Below are 18121 nucleotides of genomic sequence, written 5' to 3'. Positions count from 1 at the left end.
AATACAATGTTGCGAAATATTAAAAATTTACTAACAGGCTGCATAAGCTTTCTTCGTGAGTCTTCTTTTTCATTTTTAATGGCCACTTGTCACTAACGAAGATATCTCCAAGGAGCGGACATCTGCACAGTGAAACCGGATACAAATCCACTTTATTGGAATTTAAAAAATTCATCACAAGTCTTGGGTGGTAAATAAAACACTTTTTTGCCGCCATCACTGTTTTTCTACAAAATACTGCCATAAAAATCTGAGAAATATAGGCATTCCCCGACAAACTAACGCTTTTCTTATCAGTCAAATAACTCTCTCAAGCCTGGTATTTGCTGCTCTTCTTCTTGTAACCTCAAAATACCCGTTCTCTCCCTCCTGGGTTAACAAACGTTCTGCCATCCATCACTTCGCTTTGAATAGTGCTACCTTTCAATATCTCTTCACCTCGCCATTTATTCTCGTCCACCCATCAAACCTCCTTTCCTTCCCTACAAAATGCAAAATGATTTAAACAGCTTCTCTCTCGTCTTATAAACGAATTATCATACCCATAAATTCGAATGATGCACCTGCGTAAAAGCTTCAGAAAAGAGAAAGACAAGAGTAAAAAATGACATGATAGGAACATTTTTGAAGCGGATAATTCATATGCATACCACAAAAAACGCCAAAAAAATTCATCCCCACGTTTGATTAGCATGAAAAAAAAATAAAAAAAGCAAACACAAATCGACTAGGAGGAAAAATTACTATCATCAGACAAGACGAAGAGTAATTTAAAAAATTTGAATGCGATAAGACTATGATGGGAAACATTATATCCTCCATGTGAAATCTCAGCCTTCCGAGGACTTCACTGCCAAAGCATGAACTCCGGGAAGGAAGAAAGAAGGGAGAATGTAGGTAAAGACACCAAAACGGACGGGAGAAAGGGACACGGACAGATAAGGAGGAACAATGAAAGAAAAACGCGCACGCTCTCACATACATACAGCCTAACACACATAACGGAATAACCGGCTTATTAGAGAACGTGAGAGTGGGGCATGGCGGAATGGGCCGTGCCAAGATAAGGAGCAAACGCACCAGATGGGGATCATTGGAAAGGCTCGGAGAATAAACCGGAAATCAAGAGGAGAAAAAAATCGGGAATGGCAACCTCCACGTGTCAGCAAAATTAAATGGGGTAAGCGATGATTAATTAAACGAGTACATTTAGCGAGAGTTTTAATTCGAAAGGAAAAAAGGTGAGGATGCTATAACTAAATTCATGGTTGGCAAATAAAATAATTTATTGCATCACTGCCACCACCAAAACTAGGTGCTGCGAAATACATCGAAACGGATCACGCCAAAACAAAAAACGTTCTCTGCAGCGAGGCAAACGATGGAAATTCCGTACTTATTCGCGCAGCCTCCAGTGATACAAACTTTACGCACATTTGACTTAAAAAATGGGCCCAAGAAAACATCCGCTTCTATGCAGAGTTAAATAATAACTTGAGCATACACCCAGTCTATAAAAAGGTCGGATTTGGACAGTTTCAGTCGCTTTTTCATGGAAAATACAACGCGGTCAATACTTTCCAGTTAAAAATATTCGAAATAAACGAATTCGTGGAATCGTGAAGCATATCTATTTTCCAACACTCGCTTCTTTCTATTTATAAATTCTGGCCCCTAAATGGCGTCAAAAATAAATTTTCCTTCCTCAGCTTCGCATCCATACCATTCTCCCTTACATCAGACCGTTCAGTATTTTACAGCTTCTCGATCATTTATTTTCTATTAATTATATTAGTAACCACTTCACCCGATTTAAAAACGTACACACGGAGCATGTTTACTGAAAATATACAACTCATGAGAATCGTACCTGCAGGAAAAAATGCTTGGCAATGCTAATGCTCGGGTGATTTGAAATCACACTTCTTTCATAAAAGTAAAAAATGGTTGACAGTTTCATTTTTCTTCCTTTGCTACCTTAAACCTAGACTAAAAAATTGACTTGCTATAAAGTTGACTAAATACACTCTCAAACACTTTGTGACACAAAACACATTACATTTAATATATTTTAAATGAAATACTCAATGCACTGAACGCCATCGTGAAATAAAAGTCCTAAAACGAAAATACAAAAAAAATATTTTTTAACTTGATTCTCTGATTTAATTTTTATAGGGTTTAAGGTATTTCCAGGTTTTGTAGGTATTGAGGCACAAATAAACATGAATTTAACCTAGTTAAAGCCTAGCACTGCAGTCTAAAGTTGCATTAGGTACGTATGTAAGACGGAAAGTCTTCCAGAACACTTCGGTGAATAGTGATGGAGGAACATTCTCCTAAAGAACTCATTACTTCCGCATCGATGATAAAAAAGGCAGCCAATGGCAGCGTGGGGGTGATGCGGTGTCAAAATCAATTGAGGGACTTTTGCGATTTGATCATCATATTTAGAGGGCAATTACATAATATTACAGTCTGATAACTACAGGGATAACCTGTATATGGGTTTGTCTGTCACATTCTCCTGTTTTATCTTACGCTGACTACATTCACCATATGTGCAATAGAACAATAATTTACTCAATTAATTCGTCTATTCTCATTTTAGTAACACCTCATTTAATATCGTGTTAAAATAATTCTCATGCGAACAGCATTTGACTCGTACGATATATTGCAAAGTCATGCACGTAATCTTCGCGAAACTAGTGGTTTCCTTAGCAAGATTTTCGATGACAGTTTGACGATTTCTTTTCATTCATTCAAGTTGCTAACGAATCAGAAGGCTTTCTTTTATAGTCTATTGAATTCAGAAATATAATATTTCCGCGTAGGGTCACAAACAATAGAATCACATAGGAGATGATATTTCGATTTCGTTAAATAACATACGTATTAACTTTTTCAATCGATTATTTTTACCCACCGTTTGTTTGGTGAGGCCAAGTTGCTGTGATGAAGATCTGCAGATAATTCTAACGATGTTTCCCCAATGCTGGGATGGATGCTAGTCTAACGTATAATTGTTTCACTTAGTCTCTTATCTTTAAGTTTAATTCTCTCAGTCTGTGTGTGAGGCTGATGTATTTTTGTTCCCAGAAGTACAGTACCGCCAATTTCTTAAATTTACCACGAAACCCGCTCTTGCCACCAAATAATAAGCGAAGCGTGGGAAGATTTATGGAAAGGGATAGAAAAGCCTAACTTTAAGGGAAAAAACGAACATAACCTCAAAATAAAAATAAGGACTCAAAAAACAAATAAGAAAAAAAACTCTTTTTTAAATAGAACCATAATTGATTGGAACCAGCTGCCTGGAGGTTTGTTTGAGCCCTTTCCATCCAATTTTAGAAGTTTTAAATTGAAATGTAAAGCAGCCACTGGGTAATAAACTTCATTGTATTCATGAAAATATTGTTTGTATGTGATGTGGACGGCATAGTGTGTGTGATGTGGAAGTTTGTTTGTATGTGATGTGGAAGTGTCATTATGTAAAAATATTTTATCTCTTCTGTTTTTATGTGTTCGTATGTAATTTTCGTTGTAGAGTTATCTTTGACCTAACCTGACCGTTGCCACGAGGAAATTTGCCTAATTTCAACGTAATTGTGTAAATAAATAAATAAATAATAGAAGGGATACTGGTTGAAAAGCCATTCAGTCCGTTTCATTACTCACGTCTAAATAGATGACCATATCATCAGCAAGTAATCTAATATTGCTCGTTATTTTCCAATCAATGCCTTTGATTTAACTATTCATATAAGAAAGGGCCGATCAGAATTTTTTTGGCGGATGTCAGAGGCTACTTTCACCATGCATGCATTGTGTCCAATTCGGACAGTTTTTACTTTTTTTCCGCGTTCAAAGAAAAAATCGCGAACCGAATTCAATATACTGTATTGTCGTCAAATTCCATAGTTTTCATGACTCAAATATCGGGATCACAAATTTTTATTTCTTTTTTCCCCGTTTTCGTGATGTCGTGAGGGGATAAACCCAGCTGTATCACAAGATGATCACTTTCGGAAACTATAAAGATAGTCTGTGAAAAGACTCTCTATCGGGGAAAAATGATTTAATACTTGAGAATTTTGAAAGAGAAGGACATTAATGTTATCATTCTATTAGTTATCGAATGATATATACTGACTTTGGTTGTGACTTTTATACATGGAAGTTGGGTTGGCTATTTTACAATATTGAGTCACTCTTTCCTTTCTCCGATTTTCCGAAAACGTTAGATTATATTCTCTAAGGTGAAATGGAATGTCTGGAGCCACGAAGAGGTGGAAAATATAGTTTGAATTCACAATTCCTTTCAGTACCTACTCATACAGATCAAGAATGTGTACAGGCAGGAGATACCGATATTTTTACTAAACTTTGTTTCATTTTTAACATATACATGTACGATACCTCGTGAGCTGGCATATGGGCATGAAGCAACAGTTGCCATGGCAAAGCGTTGAATTATGAACTTGTTTGATTTCTGTAATGTATTCGATTAAGTATTTGTGAAACTGTAAAACGAATGACCCCAGTCTAAGTAACATTATTTTCGAGATGCCAAACAAGTGATGTCTATAGACTGGTTGGTTTCGTAGGCGAATGATTTTTGAGAGCGTTAGTGCAGAAATCGGGCGTCTTCGAGGACTAAGAAATGCAACTTTCGCCACATTTTACTTTTAACGGCACATTAATACAGTCAATAAATATATTAAAATGATTTCAAGATTATCGATTACGATATAATGCCATACATTTGATATTTGGTCGACGTTTAGAGCCGGAGACAATGGAATTCGCTTGCTTCGCAGGGAGCCCAAGTTTCTAATCACAAACCTTGCCTCTATATCACCGATTAAATTTCTTACGTTTGCAGAAAAAGTTATTATGGACGCACAGGAGTCTCCGTCGTTTATCAGTAAATCAGGGAAGCAAACCTTGGCGATAATGTGCGAAGATATTTATATTAGTAAGGCGAGGAATTTTGGACGACTGTCTATCATTAGAACCTTCTGATGCCGAAGGAATAATGCAAATATTATGCCGGAGGCTTAACGAGTATTATAAATGCTTAAGGCCGTATCTTTGCCTAGAGCATGTATCTCAATCGCAGTTCCACAGAAAGTTCTAAAAACTTATTGTGGAGGATTATATTACAGTAAAAAATACTAGAAACCCCGCCGAACTAATGAATACAAGAATGCACTTCAAACCTATAGAAAATAAGTAATTACGATGCGATATTATGGTCAAAAAATCATTATATAACACACGAAGCCTACATAAAAGGCGTAGCCTATTACAAAAGCACCACTCATTCCCGTTCATTTCTGATATCAAAGGGAAAAATCAAGATAAGTGGGCATTGCAGAGGTGGGCTGAACCACAAGAAGTGGGAAACATTACCGAAACAGAAATCAGGAAAAATATTTTCACCAACGCCCAATTTATAATTACTAAACCACCCGTTAGCTCATTTAACTGGTTAAGTGTAGAGCTCAGCTGCATTGGGTAAAAATTATATTTTCAGGGTAGACAGGTCAGCTAGCGTTTCTGAATACAAAATGTTAAGGTCAGAAAAACATCTAGCTCGGTTTTAGCTATGGATGCCCAAAGGCATCATTCAGATTTTAAGGGGTGCCTCCGCAAACGAGCACCTCTGCAGATGAACTCTGAACCGATAGCCTATCATGCTGTTGCCTCTTACTGAACCGATAAGAAGATAGCGAACAAATCTTTCGTTGTGAATTACCTAAGGGCACGAACTGCCTGTACGAGATCAACTTAAATAAATTTATTACATTTACTTTCAGTTCTTAATTGATTTCAGTTGTTTAGTAACGTGTTCTGGGTCATTATAATAACTGTTCATTTCATTTTTACGTACTCATAACCACTCTAGGCATGTACGCTGAGGCCACAACCACTCCCGGGGCGGCAATTGCTGCGATCAAATCGCTCGAGAAAACACCCGCCACCGAATACGAACACGACGAAAACAACAGGGGAAACAAAAGAGAAGCGAGGAAGTGCGCTCCTGGACAAACATGACCGTTCCGCGGAGCGGTTTCCCTCGGCCTTACCCCCTTCCCTCTGCCCCCCCCCCACACGGAGAGCGGCGCCTCGCACCCGTCCATTCCGGGGCATCCGTGGCCCCGAGGGGTCAGCAACTATCCCATCGCGACGACTGGAATGGAGAGAAAGGCGGAAGGACGACGGGGCTGCCACCTGGAGGGGGGGAGGAGGAGGTGGTTAGGGAAAGATGAAAGAGAAATTGACGTCGAGATGGGATTGACTCGCGGCACGCTATAGAGGCATTTCCTCACCCTGCCGCCTCTCTCCCCCCAACCAGTCTTCTTCGAACAATGGGGGGGGGGGAGGGAATAATGATAATAGATACGTGCAATCCAAGGGTCGGCCAAGATGTGTCCCGTCAGCCTGGGGGTACTGTGGGGGAGAGTGCAGCCGGCCTTGAACACGAAGGCGTGACCGCGAATATCTAACGACCTTGGGTACACTCAAAGGGATGAGAGATTCCCATCCGCACAGTTCGGGAATCGATTATATCAAACTATAGCTCCCGATTTTTTTTCACGATCGCAGCGATTAGATTCGTCATGAGTAGGACTCTAGTAGTAGTTTTGAGGGGAGGCGACCGACAGCTAAGGTCATTTGCGCCATAGGGGATGGACAGGAAAGGATGAAGGGTGGAGAGAAACCCGGCGTCGGCATTAGCCTACTCTTTACGAAAGGCGCCAAGGGGTCCGCAGTTTAACGTCCCATCCGACGGACGGCGTACTCACTCAAAGTGCCCTCCACAAAGCACCTCAAGTAGGGATCGAGATACCTCTGAAAAATATTCAACACCGCCGGGATTTGAACCCGCGCCCTCACGGTGGGAAGCCAGTACGTTAGCCCCCGCACCAAGTAGGACTCTTAAAAAGATATGATGCACATCTAGAGAGATTCCCATTAGATGCTATTCGATTTGCATACACCACTCCCTCGAAAAGATTGTCGAGCTGTACATAACCTCATAGGAAAAAATCGCAGTCCGATTCTGCATCTCATACGATTGATTTCGACTGCAATCTAAAAAAAAAAGATTCGAATGGATGAGCCTAGGAACCTATCGGTTTTAGATATATGATTTCAGAAGTGTAGCGGTTCATTTGATACGAGTCGAATTATTCTTTCCTTCGACCGCAGATCATCGCCGATATTTTATCCCTTTGCCGCAAGAAAATATCATTGTATTCACTAACTACTTTTATGGTTTCATTCTTAAAGACTTTTGACACTGTTTCTCCATTCCGAATCATTAGGTAAACCAGTAACACGTTAAGATTCTTGTTCCAAATAAGTCATGTGTAGGTACATTATTCCCATGGATAATACACAACTGATGGCTAATGTCCATGCCAAAACAGTTACGGCATTTTTAATTTAACCACAAATAAAATTTATTTTAATTAAGTTCATTACTCACGCCCGACTCTTCGAAGTAAATCAAACAAATACGATACGCACAAAATATTTTCCTCTCACGCATTACGTGATATATCTTGTACGTTACACACAAAATCGTTTATCGCTTGTGCGTATTTTACAAGATATATCACGTAACGCGTAAGATATGCTTCCTATTTTAGAGTAAACATACCTGACAAATTCAACGGCCGGCATGACGTAAATAATACCGAACTTATGATCAAGTTAAACTTCGATGTAATTGCGATTTTGCTTAAAACGTTTTTGCAACCTTAAAAAAAAACAGGAATAAATCCATGTCTTTATGTCGATATTTCCCAACAAAACAAAGAAGCAACGATGTGCAACATCGAAATTACGAGGTCATTACTGGATGCGAAGAATGCACTGCATAGCTTCTCATGAAATCAAAAATTCTAAGAAAACTACTAAAAAGCCAAAACGCCACCGAAATTTGGTTCGGAACGGCCAAATTTGCGACGAACATTTTTCTTAGCATTCGCGAGAACCTATTAAAAATCTGCCCGTAACATATAAATTTCATATTGCCAAGAAGCGTGCTCATGACATCGTGCCCGATGCCTTATTTTGCTTCTTGGAATGGCGTATATATAGCATATCATGTATAAGGAGGATGGGGAGAAAAGAGAAGTCGGCGAGGGGATGAGGAGGAAAGGAATGAGGAAGTGGGAATGAGTTCGCGTTACCCGCACGAGTCGGATGAGCTCAGAGTTCGACAATTGAATTGGATTGCGAAGGTGTGGAGGGCGGGCGGGGCGAGCAGGCTGGAAGGACGGACGAGGCGAAGGGATCAAAGGGCGCGGCGGTGGACGAGATGGAGCGAAGTCTCCGAAAACAGGCGCGCCGACAGCTCGGGACAATGCCTACGCGCTCCGACAACAGCCGTCGCGGACTCATTCACCCGATGAAACGCCGAACCAGAGTGGCAGTGCGTTCACCTTTTAACGCAAAGAGGGGTCGTATTCTGGACGTATCTAAAGCTCCATTCTACCAGCATAGAACGAGAACGTTCGCAACACCAGATAACTTTTCGGCTTATCCTTGTAAAAGCAGTTATTCTCGAGAACTGGAAGATGTGGATAAGAGAGCAAAACTTTTTCGGAAAGGATTAGAACTTTCAAGAGTTGTTCATCATTAAACATTTCAGAAAGCTCGTATTTAATTATGAAATTCGATTTTTCATACGAAATAACAAAATGATAAAACTGCTTACTGGCCAACCATGACCAACATTAACGAAAATTGAAGATTGCGTACATTTATTTCGTAGAGAGTTAAGCATCTGACCCAAGTTATAATTCGCGTGGTGGGAATTTTTCAGTTTCAATAAGGTAAACACAAAAATGCCCGTAATTATAATGGTGTATTCCAATTCACTTCCTTTTTCCATTAACTAAGTTGGCAGAGGCATAGGTATTTCATAAGTGTGCTTCGTGTACCTCTACAAACAAGTTAAGGATCAAAATGTCCAATGCTATCGACTAACACAAAAAATAAATTTCCTACGAATTTACACAATTTAGCCCGCTACAGAATGCCAATGTCAATACTACATTACCACTGGAATATAATGTTTCTACGCCAACACGAATATGGATAATTTTCATACTTTATACTATTTATAAATAGTGAAATAAGTCCTTGTTTTTCCTCATAATTATAGAAAATAAATGTTTCCTAGAATTCATACATGGGATTTTCTCCTATATCATTTCGTATGGTTAAGAAATCCCTTCACTTCTAAGGAATCACAAAGAAATTTCAAAATGAATACGCCGGGATATTTCAGGTTGAACATTTGTCATGTCGAAGAAACCTAGTTCATAATTAGTACATGATAAAATGGCAGCCAAAAGGCTTAATACTAAAACATGATCAACTTGAGAATGCGTTAGATAATGAGTTCTAGTATTCAAGATGTACAAGAGTTTATTTTAAGAGGTTTACTCAAAATACCTCGCCATTTTCTCATGATTTTTTTCTTTCTCCTTGCAGGGTCAGTCGAGTGGGTCGAAGCCGTCGGAAGGATACAACAAAATAACTAAGTACCACTACTATCCTCATAATCAGCACATCTACCTCTTACCAGAATGCGCCATTCAGCAGGTAAGAAGGGATCGCCTATTCTTACGTATATAAAATATTTGGCAGTCGAAATCCGTTCCATTCAAGATTCAATTGATCCCCGAACGTACATAAAAAAATAAATGACGACGCAAATACTTCTCCCACAATGAAAATAACCCCCACACAATGTAGTACTCTACAATCCGAATGCATTTAAAAAAAAGCTGCTCCATTGAAAACAAACCTTGCTACTCTGGCATGATCGTAGACAGTTTTCTCCAGAAAAGCACGATTACTGCTGACGTCACAGGGGTAAGATGGAATCAATGGCACAGAAATATTAGCATGTCATTTGTCAGTTATTCGAAACTGACGAGGAACGTAGAAACAAATCAAAAGAGCATCAACTACAAATAAATATAACGCTTCCACGTGTTAATGTTTTCGATCCTCAATAATTTGATTCAAAATTCGGTGATGAAAACATTTCGTCAAAGCATTTGAAAAACTTAAACGAGGGAAAAATAAAACAAATTACTCACTGTAGTTTGAATATTGAGGAAATGGAAAGAAAATGCGAGATCTGTTACACTATTAATGACTACCACTTCCAATCTTGCGTGATGGAAGTATAGTAGGAAAATATATTAAGTAGAAAAACACGCAGGACTGTCAAGTGAATGCCCAAGAAATGCCACAGCGACATCTTTTCCTTGCATAAGACAATTCATCGGTCAAAGCTAAAAATGTGCAGAATCTTAGAGGCATGGAATATAATGGTAGCTTTTTTTCAGAATGATATTGCTGTTAGCAAAATTAGGAAGGATACTAGCTACTGTCAGCGCTCCTGAGGAAATCAGACTAATGTACGTCTATTGCTGCGGGGCTTAGGCTAGGTTAAAGAAGGGAAGATCAAATATAAAAATACACTTCCCAGCTAATTTGGAATCGAACTAGTTCTGACTGTACAAGGCAGAGCTTAATTGCATCTACTCGTATAGATGACGAGAATGTACGATTGAAGCAAGGGGGACAACGGATGATTTTTTTACTTTTTAATACAGGGAAAACCGAGAAAGGGGATAATTTTCGCCATTGAGGATACGTGAAATTGTATGAGGTTAAGAGAAACCTATAATCGGCGTCAGTCTATCCTGTAACTTATGTCATGCTAAAATCCCGACAGATGGGCAGATTATTGCTTACGAAGTACATGAAACTCAAGTAGAAGCAAAGGAATACCACTAAAAAAAACAGCCAGTGACAGGATTTGAATATGCGCCATTAACGCAGGAAACTATAAAATCTTATTACTAGAAGTAATCAAACCAGTCCAATTTGTGGACTGTGGAGTCAGGCCCGTTTAGACTGGGAAGTTTAGTCCCTGGAGGGTACAATATAGGCAACTCCGAATCCCTAAAATTAGCAGTAGGACTATGCCAATCTAGTAATTATATCTCATACTGGCCAGATGGAGTTAGTTACGTTTTATGACTATAATTACTCCGTTAGGGTTACATAGGTGCGATACATTCTCGTATATGTTAGGCTAATATGTACGTGAGTATTACAATCAATAAAATATTACTTACTTAAAATAACGTGTGGTGAAGTCGAAATGATGCACGAGAAAATCAGGATGAAAATTAGGATTCATGAATACGATAAGCACGATTTTGATCAATCGTTTGATGATTGATTTTCCTTCTTCACGAATTCTAAATGCATCAAAACATTGCTTACACGGTAATTTCACAACCACGCGTAGCCCGAAGAATTCAGCCAAAGTGTATTTCTCCAGTGGCATACTTACAAGTATAACTTGTAGTTTTGCTGAGGGAATGGGACGGTATTTTAATTAAAGCCAATAAAAAATTAACGGATGAGGAAATAAGGGGAGAAAAAATAATAAATAAGATTGGATGGCTTAGCTCAGATTTTTCCCTAAGCAGGGCAGCTCTGCATTTTCTTCGTCCTTTCCTTGGCACTGAATTTAACTGAAAAATAAACAGCTGAGCAGATTTAAATCGCATACCAAATAATAATGTGCAATAGCGTTTTCAACTTTCATTATTTCTATTTCACGAATCTTATCTCTGGGAATCGGGCGAACTGAACAACACGCAAGACCGGCATTTGATCTCAGAATCTCGCGTCCACTAAATAATTCAACATTATAGGAGTGAATGCATATGACAAATCTGGCAGTGATAGCTTTTTGTTTATTTCAAATAGGCTTTCTTTGGCCTACCTCCTGAGCACCTCTATATTTTCTTCTTTGTCTAAAGTTAATGAGAATTAATTCAGAAGGAAACAGGTTTCCTTTTTGTGGACACAGATTTACGTTTCCACGCAAGCCTTCCACGCGTGTGTTAACTAGAGAGCACTCGTCAATAGCGAAGGAAAGAATTTCTCACAAACCCATGTTACGAAGTCTAAGCATCTTCCCGTGACGTGTTTTAACTTCAAGATTACGGTACAACTGTACAACAAAGTATTACACTACAACAAAGTTCTAAACTTCTGGCTCCTTAGTTTTTATCAATTATTCTTTACTTTTTTCCCTTAATTTTGCATATCTTTCTATACTGTTTGTACTCATGCATATTCATTGTAAATCGATTACCATTATCTAGTTCTTTTTTATATTATTTAGCACTCAACTGTAATTATATTTTGATTGAATGTATTTGAAGACGGGTAAGATGGAAGAAAAGACTGCCACAGTCTCACTCTCGCCCGAATAAAGCTGAATTATTATTATTATTAATAAATAGTAGTCCACTAGCAAGACGTACGCGGATCCAAAAATCTAATTACATGCAGTGGCCTTATGAGGAACTGAGCCCTTTTAAGCAATGTTTAACAAAAAGCATTTTACATTACACTAAGGCCACGTTTTGTAATGTTTCATTAAATCGAAGGTTAACTTAAATATCCGGTTAAGGCCAAAACTCAGTATCACGATCGGTAAGTTCAAAGCTAACCATTAAACACCTCAATAACAGACAGACGATGCTGTTACGATTACAATGCTTACATGCACTAATGAGCAATCTTATTTTTTTATAAAATCGGATTTATCGGTGATCTCTACGTTGAGTAAACGCTCACATTAACTAACAATTGAATTAAACGAGACATTACAAAACCGGGCCTAAATCATTCTTATAATCCATCGGACATAAGTGCTAGAACCCGACAAAAAATATTTTTCAGAAACGAAAGGCCACAACAACAAAAACAAGAAATTGTTACTAACAGAATTTTTCCTTAAACCCTTGAACAGGTATGCAATGCTGTATACGTCCGCCTGAATCACACGCAGCCTCTGTGCGCATGCCCATCACGAAACAAGGACCCATGCTCAGCAAGCCTAAACTCAGATGATCAACACAGTATGGAACTGATGACCGATATTAAGAAAAAGGTAAGGTAACTTTCAAGATAAATAAAAATATATTTCGCCACATCAATATATTCAATGACTCTCTAGATGCCTCGAATTGTCCACGAGAACTTGTTTCCTCCCTTCAAACACGATTAAAAAGGCTTCATGGCGATATAACTTTTACTTAAGAGAATCGCTTCATTAGTGTTAACCGTCGAACTGCATCACGATGATAATTAGCGACGTCTTAATGAGAATTCAATATTAGTTACAGACTCGCAATGAAGCGAGAAAAACATTACCAGGTACGACTCAAATTAATGAATACATGATACCGCTAACTAAGCGTGTAATTCATTAATTTAGCCAGTCAACTCTCCGAGTGGCAGCGGAGCGTGAGTTAGTCACGCTAAATAAATTTCCACTGATGAATGGAAAAACTGTTTTTTTAAGTGATAAATGTCATTTAGGCTAGACTGAAAAGGTTATCTCTCTCCTCATACTCTAACCACCACGATATTATCATGATCGTGACTGTTCTGATTCGAACTGTGCAGTTTAATCGTGGATTTGCTGAAATAGCTTGGGCAATGAATTCTTTCCATGAACTCTACATCTACATAATACCCCGCAAGCCGCCGCAAGGGCGTGTGGCGGGGGGTGTTAGGTCACCAACCGTAAAAAGGAACAATACCACACGCAAAACAACAACATGGAAAATTACACCCACAGCAGCGCACACACTCATGCAAAAATCCCTTCATTCAACACTCATGCAAACACACATACCATAAAGCAACAGACAGCTGCACCCCAGGATGCAGCACGAAAGCCATCCAACAACACGCAAGCCAGGACACAACAAGCAAGAATGCCAAACTCCACCACCACATGAACATGCAACACAAAACACTCTACCCCCCGAGGAACTCCTTATGGAACAGAACATGTGCCGTGATTGGACGCTATGCAGTTCAAATTTCGCCACTCTCCTACTTCCTGTATGCATTTAAGATGAATATGTCCAATTAAAAATAATTTTTCTTAGGATACATTTCGCAAATATTTCCTCCTATATTTTCCAAGAAACCTTCTCCAGCCGACAATGTTGCAGGTTACATGGAGAGAAACAGGGTAGCTGAGGTGAGATGGTACGCGATCATAATTTCGCCAGTCGCATTCGCACATTTAATTAATGAGCTAGGAATGCTAGAATTGATATTTTCAAATGGAGACTGCTTTTGTGGCCAGTAGCGGTGGTCAAAACCCGAAATGTTAAATGAAAATAAGTAACAGAAATGTTAAATGCAAATAATTGAGAGAAATTTAGTTGCAAAATTTCCAAACGTTATAAAGAGTCACCCCTCCGATTTTACGGAAAAACTGCGTCGCATTAATACCATACCAGGTTAAAACAGCGAAACGACTGCAAACCACTGCAGAGTGAAAAATTTAAAGCGTCCCAACAACATAACGCACGACTAATGTTGTTGCTAAATATTATGAATTATTACCTACTTATCTCTTTAAAATATATTGTAATCATTACGAGGATCTTTATGGTAAGAATATTACTCAACTGTTTATAAATTTCCAGTTGAGAGTATGTATTACGTTCATAGTCGTACTCTTCAGCGATAATTCTTATGATATTTAAACTCGATCATAAAGTATTATTTTAAAAATAAACTTTCGTAATTATAGAAGACAAAACTTGGAGATGGAATATTCCATGATAAATATTTCAAACAATTTTAATCATTGTGCAACAGATGATGGCACAAATGGGGCCAATCCATCAAACAATTCCCGCTACTAATTCCAAACTATCATTAAAGCATTAGAGTATTAACATAAGCAAAACTTTTCAGCTATTTCTTACACCTCAATTTAATAAATAAACCACCCTAATATATGCAGCCAGAAATAGAAATATGATACCATTGTACAAAAAGGAATCACAGGTTTCCTATCTGAGGAAGAGCAAACCTTAAAGAATTTTTTTTCTTCTAACAGCCCTTGACAATGGTGAAGACATGTGAGCTTACTTCGGAGATGCGAGAATGCAGACCACCACGTGACTGGTCCTTGCTGGCACTACAGAATGTGAGAACAGGAAAATCCCACTACCTGGTCATATGCAGGTGTCCAAAGGGGAGCATATTGGGTGAGTAGGATTCGCAAGGGTTGAGTGGCTACTGAATAAGTGTTACACTTGAAAATGTGAATAGAAGTTAAGAAAGATCAAAGCAACTCTAGGAAAATTATTTTCCTATTTAATGGCAACCAAGGATGAAATTAGACATTTCATAGCCTTGCACAAACTTTTCATTTTATGCCTCCAACTCCAGTATAAAATGGCAAGTCACATACTTTTTCATATCATCACTGTCTTCACTGAAAACTGAATTCATTCTGCCCCGTAACCTATTTTCAACTATGATCATTATTAATTAAATTATTTTTTTGGAGTGAGGATGATAATATCAAGGAGACCTGATTGTAAATTTCAGAAAAATCTAACAGAACAGAATGTAAGTAAATAAAAATTTTCACCAACATTGCTGTTTCTTGACTTAATTTACGGAACGTGAAAATAACTTATTTTTTCCAGAGGATGATGGATTCTAGTGTCAAACATAGTTCTATTAAATAAATATACAGTGGATTTCCAAAGATTCTCCTATCTTTCGATCAAAAATACTATATTTATTGTCAACCAATTCCTTTTCAACAGCTCTGCAAGGCCATTATAACTGAAGTTGATAATAGTCGGCAAGCTACCGTAGCTTAGCTACGTATTCAACAGCTAAGAATGGAAACAATAGCAGTATATATCAACAAGAAGAAATTAAAACCTTGTGGGTGGAAGAGAGAAGCTGAATTCAGATATCACAATTTGAGGGGTAAAACTAGACCAAGTGGAATCCTTCATCTACCTGGGCAGCAGCATAATATGGGCTGGAAGAAGTTTGACCGACATCAAGCGAAGAATAGCCCAAGCTAAGAACACATTCATGAAGAAGAGGCAATTACTATGTTCACAGAACCTAATGCTGGAAACATGGAAGCATATCATCAAGACTTTTGTGTGGAGCATGGCGCTCTATGGTTCCAAGACTTGGAACATTAGAAAAGTGGATGAGCAAAGAATAGAAGCCTTTGAAACATGGTGCTGAAAGAGAATGCTGAATTATAAATGGACAGACAAAGTAAGGAATGAGGAAGAATATAGAAGAGCAGAAGAGGATACGACGATAGCCTTTGTCCGAAAACAGCACTTTTTGGCCTTTACATCGGACTATTAACAGTGAAAACAATGGAGACAATTATAAAACCCAAGCCCTGGGTGGACGAAAACCCACCCAGGTGGGAATCGCACCCACGACCGTGATTGGCAGACATGGACATTACCCTGCCGCCACCAAGGCCGGCAAACTGATGATGATAAACTGTTATGACCATCAGTACAGTTTTTGCACCCAATTATTTTTCCATGTTTGAACAAATAAATAATTATAAATCAGTTAAAAGGTGATCAATATGCATATGAAGTTATGCAATAAGAAATATTTGATATTAACCACAATTATAGCTTGCAATAAATTCTAACTGCATGCCTACCTCCATGGAAAGCTGATTCTTAAAACACTATTAATTTCATGAAAGGCTATTACAATGGTACCTTAAATTTAAATTTAGCCATTCATTTATAAAGATCAAAATTTAATGCAACACTGACAATTTGATTCAAATGGCAATGAGTTAATATGATAAATTCTTCCACAGAGGGACCAATGACACATGATCAGCCAACCTATGCCAGTGTTCCCGGGATTCGAGTTTATGGAATGATGTGTGTTAGATCAACATACAGAAAAACACCTTCCATTCCAACAAGAGGCAGATCTTCAAGACCAATGCGTCTAAGAAGAACACCGTTGCCATTATTTGCAGAGAACAGCTGGCATTTTGCCCACAGTAGTCAAGATTTTGATTCTTTCCAAGGTAATGCATGGATGACATACTAATCACAAGACAATGTGTGCCATTTTAGGTACAACCACACATGAGGAAAACATTTTTAACCAACCTTTAAATCAACATCAATACCTAAACCAGTCATGTCATCATCCTCTTTACCTAGACTCCCATGCAGTAAAATAATTTTATAATAATGAATAAGCAAAATGACCGTAGCTGTCGACGCACCCTATAAACCCCTAATAATGATTACTCACAAATATGTTTCTTATCTTCAAGTATTCTTCCACCTTTGAAGCAGAGTTTAAAAAGCTTAAAAAAACAGTCATAATGGCCTTTCATCAATTGGATTGAGACTAAAATTGTATCCATTGCCTACGAAATAAAATAACTAATGAGTGCTATGTGGTAGACCTGCAGTAGACTGATTTGCACTGATAATTCATATTTACTTGTTTCTTTCATGGAAAATGTATGCCATATCCATAACTTAAAATATTATAATGCGGAATAATATTTTGTTATGAAGTTTTGAGGAGTCTATGGGTGCTGCAGTATTCTAAGTCAAACATTTCTTTAGCAAAAACTTTTTCCTGGCATTATTACATGATTGAACGTCATCCTTCCCACCCTTCCAAGCAGTTTTAAATTTCTCAGTCATGCTTATTTATGATTGTCATGATTCTGTTGTTTAAAGAGATTATTATATATCATCTCATGCAAATCATTACTTTCATTCTGATGTAAAAATATGCACCAGATATGAAAATGGAATTTTGAATATGACTGTACTCAAGCCTATAGAAAGTATAAATGATGTCTTATGCTTGTGTTTAATGATAAGCAACACCAACTGATAACAAGTAATAACTATTCAGATCTTTTAACCATAAACTATAAGAGAGCAATCAATATTACATGGAAGTCTAAGGAATTACTTTCTCTTCAATCTGGACGAACAAATTTATGTCAGTCAAAATCTTAAAAAAAAATCACTATAATCTCACTTCACCACATCTCCCCCATGCCAACATATAAATTTCCCATTCAGGAGAGAAAAACTCACACCACTACAATAAGTTTTTTAACTTTCCTGCACTGATGTACTTTTTCCTCTTTGCATTCTATGCTGGACATATCATTAGGAAGATGACA

The 18121-nt window shown here is 38.0% G+C and overlaps 2 protein-coding genes across 2 annotated transcripts in view; one reads left to right on the top strand and one right to left on the bottom strand.

Annotated features, from left to right (window-relative positions):
* The window catches only part of LOC139695155 (elongation factor-like GTPase 1), a 498678-nt gene that overhangs the window by 452483 nt on the left and 28074 nt on the right, over positions 1 to 18121 (bottom strand). The window lies entirely within an intron of this gene.
* Positions 1 to 18121, top strand: part of dsx-c73A (doublesex cognate 73A) — a 141263-nt gene that overhangs the window by 122547 nt on the left and 595 nt on the right. The window contains exons 2-5 of the mRNA XM_071593887.1: positions 9520 to 9630; positions 12881 to 13021; positions 14999 to 15149; positions 16772 to 16990. Of these exons, the coding sequence (XP_071449988.1) occupies positions 9520 to 9630; positions 12881 to 13021; positions 14999 to 15149; positions 16772 to 16990 (622 nt within the window). The remainder of the gene's footprint in view (positions 1 to 9519; positions 9631 to 12880; positions 13022 to 14998; positions 15150 to 16771; positions 16991 to 18121) is intronic.

This window comes from Hetaerina americana, unplaced genomic scaffold (assembly GCF_022747635.1).
Source record: "Hetaerina americana unplaced genomic scaffold, ioHetAmer1.1.p SCAF_6, whole genome shotgun sequence".
Classification (NCBI taxonomy): domain Eukaryota; kingdom Metazoa; phylum Arthropoda; class Insecta; order Odonata; family Calopterygidae; genus Hetaerina; species Hetaerina americana.
This window is presented reverse-complemented; position numbering and strand designations above follow the sequence as displayed.